At 51.8% G+C, this 1,219-nt stretch overlaps 1 protein-coding gene across 2 annotated transcripts; it reads left to right on the top strand.

Moving 5' to 3' along the window:
* On the top strand, nucleotides 1–1,219 carry LOC126492782 (late cornified envelope protein 3D-like). 2 transcript variants are annotated; one of them, XM_050129359.1, is made up of 2 exons: nucleotides 1–93; nucleotides 687–1,219. In XM_050129359.1, the coding sequence occupies exon 2, from the start codon at nucleotides 702–704 to the stop codon at nucleotides 1,020–1,022; it is 321 nt and encodes a 106-aa protein (XP_049985316.1). In that variant the 5' UTR covers nucleotides 1–93; nucleotides 687–701; the 3' UTR covers nucleotides 1,023–1,219. The 2 variants fall into 2 exon arrangements, with proteins under 2 accessions (XP_049985316.1, XP_049985317.1); XM_050129360.1 differs by lacking the exon at nucleotides 1–93 and adding an exon at nucleotides 381–449.

Below are 1,219 nucleotides of genomic sequence, written 5' to 3'. Positions count from 1 at the left end.
ATCACCAACTACACAGGATAAAAGAGCCCTGGCCGTGGGCTCCTCTGCCACAGCATCCTCAGACACAGTCTTCTCCTGCATCTTCTGCATCCAGTGAGTATCCAGCAAGGGTGGGCTCTGGCATGAGAAGTTGGGAGGGAACACTATGATTTCAGGGGAAAAGAAGAGGGATAAAGTCTTCCATAAAAACCCAGCCATGAGGTGCAGTGGGGAAGATAAGCAGTTTCTGGTATTCAATTTAAAAAACAATGAGTTTGTAGCAGGTGATTATTCAAAAAGAATCATGGGCGCGGGGGGGGGGGGGGGTGCGAGGAATGACAAGAATTCTGCAACCTACAAAAGGCCACACCCAGGAGCTCAGCATCCACCCCCACACGTCACCTCCTTCCATTCAGTAGTTCACATTGCTTCCTACACTACCTCTACTCCCGCTTAGTTTTCCCTAGCAGGTACATTTGCTGGGTACTCTTCAAAGACAGAAAATACCAGATTCACACACAGACTTGGCCTGTGCTTTTAGTGTCTGGGTAGAGAACCGAGTGGGAGGCAGCTGGCATGATCCAATGAATTCCATGCACATCAGCTTTCCCACCTTCCTGCATTTCTTGGCCCAGAAAGAAGACAATTCCAGAGATAAGGAGACACTGGATTGTACATTACTGATGATTATTTTCTTTGCTTACCAGGTTGACTCCTGAAAGATGTCCTACCAGCAGAACCAGAAGCAGTGCCAGCCTCCTCCCAAGTGCCCCTCCCCGAAGTGCCTCCCAAAGAGCACAGCACAGTGTCTGCCTGCAGCCTCCTCCTGCTGTGCTACAAGCTCTGGGGGTTGCAGTGTCCCCAGCTCTGAGGGAGGCTGCTTCCTGAGCCACCACAGGCGCAGGTCCCACAGATGCAGGCGCAGGAGCTCCAGTTCCTGTGACCGTGGAAGTTCCTGTGACCGTGGCAGCTCCTGTGACCGTGGCAGTGGTCAGAAGTCTGGGGGCTCAGGCTGTGGACACAGCTCTGGGGGTTGCTGCTAGCCTGGATCCTGGGACTGAGACAAGAGAGTTTGGAGGAAACAAGACTCCCACAGGCCACAGAAAGCCAGCCTTGGCTACTCCATCCCTGGAGACTTTTCTCTGTCTGATACCCTGGGCCCTCAATTCCCACTCTTATTGTGGAGTAGCGTGTCTGTTCCTAACTCTGACCAAGAATAAAGCTTCTATTTAAAGACTTA

Source organism: Alexandromys fortis, unplaced genomic scaffold, assembly GCF_014885135.2.
Source record: "Alexandromys fortis isolate MF-2015 unplaced genomic scaffold, M_Fortis_MF-2015_v1.1 scaffold_299, whole genome shotgun sequence".
NCBI classification, from domain to species: Eukaryota; Metazoa; Chordata; class Mammalia; order Rodentia; family Cricetidae; genus Alexandromys; species Alexandromys fortis.
The sequence above is the reverse complement of the archived record's forward strand: the minus strand, read 5'-3'. Positions and strand labels throughout refer to the sequence as shown.